The sequence below is a fragment of the Chenopodium quinoa genome, unplaced genomic scaffold (genome assembly GCF_001683475.1).
Source record: "Chenopodium quinoa cultivar QQ74 unplaced genomic scaffold, ASM168347v1, whole genome shotgun sequence".
Taxonomy (NCBI): Eukaryota; Viridiplantae; Streptophyta; class Magnoliopsida; order Caryophyllales; family Amaranthaceae; genus Chenopodium; species Chenopodium quinoa.
The window spans coordinates 1,339,552-1,345,150 of record NW_018742963.1 but is presented as its reverse complement, the minus strand read 5'-3'; the positions used below and the strand labels follow the sequence as shown (position 1 = coordinate 1,345,150).

At 35.1% G+C, this 5,599-nt stretch overlaps 1 protein-coding gene across 1 annotated transcript; it reads left to right on the top strand.

The window, feature by feature from the left end:
• Positions 1 to 209: 209 nt before the first annotated feature.
• On the top strand, positions 210 to 4,228 carry LOC110728880 (glutamate receptor 2.1-like). The gene is made up of 5 exons (XM_021908549.1): positions 210 to 1,048; positions 1,237 to 2,035; positions 2,134 to 2,186; positions 2,479 to 2,879; positions 3,923 to 4,228. Exons 1-5 carry the CDS (start codon positions 367 to 369, stop codon positions 4,226 to 4,228), a joined length of 2,241 nt encoding a protein of 746 aa, XP_021764241.1. The 5' UTR covers positions 210 to 366.
• The last annotated feature ends 1,371 nt before the right edge of the window (positions 4,229 to 5,599 follow it).

Genomic DNA, 5,599 nt, shown 5'->3' with positions numbered 1-5,599 from the left:
GTTCACTATATATCTTATACACTATTTATATATTCTTCCGTACCAACATAATCAATCGCAATAGTAAACATAGAATAACTTTTGTGATGTATGACTATCATTATTATTCCAAATTTGAAACTTGATAAGTTAAATGTTATATACTACGAGTATATCTTCTTATTTAACACTAGAAAAACTCTTGCAGCTGAAGCACTAATCAAGGAGAAGAAAGTGGAAGCTATAATAGTAGGCATAGAAGATTGGCAAACTACAACATTAGTAGCAAAAATTGGAAGTCTAGCTCAAGTACCAGTTCTCTCACTTGCTGCATCACCTCCTATCACCTCACCATCCGCGTCACTCCAATGGCCATTCCTAGTCTAAATGTCTCATAACGCGACTCAACAAGTCCAAAACATAGCATCCATCATTCATAGCTACCTTTGGCGTAGGGTCATTGTAGTGTATGAAGACCACGTTACCACGAGTTGTGGTAATTGTGGCACAATCTCTCTTCTCACTACATACCTCCAAAACATCGGATCTCAAATCGAACACCACCTTGTTCTTCCACCACTTGGATCAATTACCGATCCTAGAGGTACTATAAGCGAAGAATTATTAAAGTTTGCCAATGGAAGATTTTATTCAAGGGTTTTCATTGTTCTTAGAGTATCACTTCCTTATGTTAGCCTTTTGTTTGAGGAAGCAAAAGGGAATGGACTAATGAGGAATGACTCGGCTTGGATACTTTCGGAAGCTATTACTAGTTTTCTTCCCTCATTGGACAACTCTACCATGTTAAATATGGAAGGTGCTATAGGAATTATGGCCAAGTTTGATAACTCTACAAAGGGTTTTGAAGTATTTGATGCAAAATTTGGGATCAAATTTCTTCAAGCATTTGAAAAAGAACGGTATTATGAGCCGAGTTCTCAAAATCTAATTGCATATGATGCTATCACAACAATTATCAAGGCTAAGCAAAGCCTTAGTAACAACATTGGTGATCATATTGTTACATCTAAGAGCTTCCTCAACGAAATTTTACGAAGTAATTTTTCAGGTAATTAATATTATACATCTACTATAGATATATACTTTTTCCTTGCTTGTTCTTATAATATCAACACTATAAATTTACATGTATATATACTTTATGTCTAAGCCTTTGTATATTTTTCTTACATTTCACATGCCTTATCGGGTTAAGTGGTATAGTTATCTTCGACTAAAAGCATCATGATCTAGTAGTGAATACTAGCACAAGACTAGTGAACATTGCTAGTTCAAATTACCAAGAAGTATTGGATTTTAGTAGTGATGATATTGAGGATGAGGATACCGCGAAAACACTAGCAAGTGTAATAAAATGGCCAGGGGACTTGACGGGTGCCATTCCAAAGGGATGGGCGATGCCAACAAGCTCAAAACCTATGAGAATTGGAGTTCCGATTGCTCATAATTACTATAACTACATCAGTTATAATGGGAGTAGAGCTCTTGATGGCGATTTTTGTTTAACAAGACATGTTCCGAATTCACTCCATAATACAAATTTTAGTGGCTTAAGTGTTCGTCTTTTCGATGAGGTGCAACAAAACTTGGATTATAGACTACCTCATGTGTTCATTCCATACAATGGCTCATTTGATAATCTTATTAAACTTGTGCATAACAAGGTAACTTATTTTTTTTCTCCAATTGGAAAAAATTGTAGTAAAATGGAAGTCAATTTTTTTAATAAAATGTTTTTTTTTTTTTTGCAGTGTTTTGATGCTGCAATTGGTGATATAACAATATTAGGAAGGCGAATGGAACTTGTAGATTTCACTCTTCCATTTGAAGAATCAGGATTATCCATCATTCGGCCTGCATCCAAATCTTACAATTCTCACGGTCCTTGGATATTTTTGAAGCCCTTCACGTCGAAAATGTGGCTAGTAACGTTCTTCATATTCGTGTACAATATGATTATCATATGGGCTTTGGAGCGTGGAAACAACCCCGAGTTCAGAGGAACATGGACAAATCAGCTTTGTGCAATAGCTTGGTTTACCATCAATTCTCTCTAATTTGCTCTAAGTGGACCGAACTCTCCTCCCCCTCCTTTGGGTTGCTCAGGCACAATGTTCTTATTTCTTCCCTTAGGATTTTCTTTCCTCTTTCCCATCTTAATACTACCGAAATTTCTCCCTTTATTTGTTCAATTTTATTGATACGGATAGAGTATAAAAACCAAATTTGGGCTTCAAACATCAGCTTAAACTAGCAAAAGTTGAAGCGTGGGTTGTTATTTATTTATTTATTAATTTTTATGTAATAAAGCCCAAGATTGGTTTTTATATACTCTATCAATAAGACCCTATTCTTTTGAGCTGTTGTGGGCTGAAATCTACTCTGCTCTGTCAGAAGTTCAAAAGAACAGGGCATAACTCATTTATTGCAAATTACGGCGTATATGCCTAGATACTTATAACAATTATGTGTTGGTAGGGGAGGAAATTTCCTCCAAACTAGCAAGAGTGGTGGTGATAATGTGGTTTTTCATGATAATGATATTGACCTCAAGTTATACTGCCAATCTCACCTCCATGATCACTAACGATCGACTCAATCGGACATCAATCGACGTTGAGATGCTGCAAAGAACCAATGCTAAAGTTGGTTATGATAAATCATCATTTGTAAACACATTTTTGCAAGATCTGCTTAAGTTTAATTCTACAAACATAATTCCCATGGAAGCAAAGTTTGAGGATATTCACATGGAATTGCAAGCAAGAAACATTTCAGCAGCATGCCTTGAGTACCCTTATGCGCAGCTCTTTGTCACAAAGTTTTGCAATGAATACATTATGACCAATCCAATCCACAGATTTGGCGGCTTCGGATTTGTAAGTTTCTATGCAATTTACTCTGTTACATACATGAATTACTTCAATATATTATTACACATGAGAATTTAACTTGTCTATTAATAGAGGTGTTATTTCGGGTGTTCGGATTGAGTTTGGTGATGTCGAATCGGGTCTATTTTATATTTGAGTCAATATCTAAGATTAATATATTTTGGGTAGGTTTCGAATCGAGTTTGTCAAATAAGATTTTGACACCTCTATGTCAAGGAAGTTTATGGTGTACATACAACAAGGTTTAATCATGTCAAATCTGTTAAAAAGTTAAATTCATTCTTTATGTGAATTGAAGTAACTAATCAAATATACAATAAGCCTTTCGCATGGAAGTTTTTACCCACACCTAATTTGATGAAAAATTATCCAGCAAAGCTTTGATGTGTAGTATGTTAGGGATTCATCTTGTAACATTGAGATCACAAAGTTTAGTCGTCTAAACTACAATACTTGGAGGTGACAATATCATGCTCTTCTAACCCACTTTCATGTTCTAGCCTATAAATACTTGGCCAACCTAAGCTAGTAGAAAGAAGAGCACTTTAAGAGGTCTAATCCCACTAGGGGCACTCACTTTCGGGGAGGAGATCCCCTTACTCTATCTCCACTGATCCCAAAAGTGAGCAGCTCGCTTACCAGCCTGTGAGAAATTTAGACCCATTAAGGCCTTTTTTACCAATATAGAAATAATCGTTGAAAACATCATTTTATAGTTTAAGTATGTTAGACTCTATGGATCAACATAAAGAATACTCCATACGATGTTTTTAAGAACTTGAAATATTATTAGGAGTAAAGTGGAAGTATGATTGAAAATCACATGCAGTTTAAAATTATTTATAGTCTAGGAAATATAACAGTTTATTCTGAACATCTCAATATAGTATAAATAATGTACGTACCACTAAAGTGTATCAAACGAAGAATATCGATCTGTCAATCCATGGCATATGATTGAGCTCTCTCTTCTAGGAACGCAACTGACAAATATGAAATTTCTTACATTTTGCTTATTAAAATTGCAGGTTTTTCCCAAGGGTTCTCCAATTACAGATGATGTTTCTAAGGCTATACTAAACCTTACAGAACTTAATCATCTCAAACAACTGGAGAAAACTTACTTAAATATATGTAGCGATTGCACCAGTACTGCCGAAGACTCTGATAACAGTAATGATGGTAAACAAAGCAGTTTAAGCATAGAAAGCTTTCAAGTTCTGTTCTACGTTTCAGGAGCAGCAACTAGTATTTGTTTATTAGCATCTTTTATTCCCTTGTCCAGAAAATTCTTTAAAAGGATGGCAACTCGAGAAATAGCTCCTAGTAATTAATTTAAGTTTAATGGTTTTACCACTGCTGATATTAAATCACAAGCTCTTACAGCCACTGCATGCTCAATCCAGGAGAATGAAGTCATACAAGTTGCCAGCATATTAGAGGGTCTTTTACTAAAATAATCCAGCAGCTGTCCAACCTAGCTATTCTAGAAGCTTGTATCATTCTGTTATAACAAATTCAGTTATAACAGAATTCTCTAGATGTTTGTAATTTTCTGTTACAACAGAATTAGCTACACTATTTTCCAGCGTGTATTTTAGCTAGATTTGCTGATGTAATATGGCTATAAATACTCTCCTATATTCAGATTCTTTCTTTAATGAAAAATATTCCAAAATTTTCCCTCTCCAAAATTCTCTCAATCAATATGATAATATGATGAAATTCTTGTTTTCATTATGGTATTAGAGCAACCATTTCGTTAGCTTCCGCAAGATAATCTTCAGTTGTTTTTGAAGATCAAATCAAATCAAGTCAAATTCATCTTGTTCCTGATTCTGTATTTTACGCTGTAAAATTTTTCTTAAGGCACTTGAATTTCTGGCAATTAGATCTCAGATTCCTCATTCAATTTTTTTTGAAGATTCTCATATTTCTGGCGATTTTTGGTTAATCATCTTCTTCTGCTTATCTGATCAAAATCTAGTAGAATTTTTGTTTCAATCTCCTTCGTCTACTATATTTTTTCATCTCTTCAATCATGGCTGCCACTTCAAGCTCATCTGTTACACCTAATCAAGATCCAACTAGTGTTTTTTACATTCATCCTTCAGACATGAACTCTCTTCAGTTAGTTTCCACCAAATTCAATGGTGAAGGTTATTCTGACTGGAGGAGATGTATGACAATTGCCTTATCTTCTAAGAATAAGCTTGGATTCGTGGATGGAATGATTCCAAAGCCTTCTCCCACACATGAGGCATACTAGGCTTGGGAGAGGTGCAATGACATGATAATCTCATGGATCTTATACAATCTTGATACTATCATTGCTAGAAGCGTTCTGTATTTCAATTCTGCTGCAGAAATATGGAAGGATTTGGAAGACAGATATGGTTTTACATCAGGTCCTCAGTTGTACTCTCTTGAACGCCAACTTTCAGAAGTCAATCAGAACACAGAATCAATTGCTGCATTTTTCACAAAAATGAAGATGCTATGGGATGAGTTGAATGCAGCAAGTCCTTTTCCTGTATGCACATGTAATCAGTGCACTTGCAACCTGACTCAGAAAATTTTTAAGCTCAGAGAGGAGCAACGATTGATGCAGTTTCTGATGAAATTAAATGAACACTATACTAGTGTGAGAGGCAATATTTTAATGATGAATCCCCTGCCTAACCTATCACAAGCTTACAGGCTTT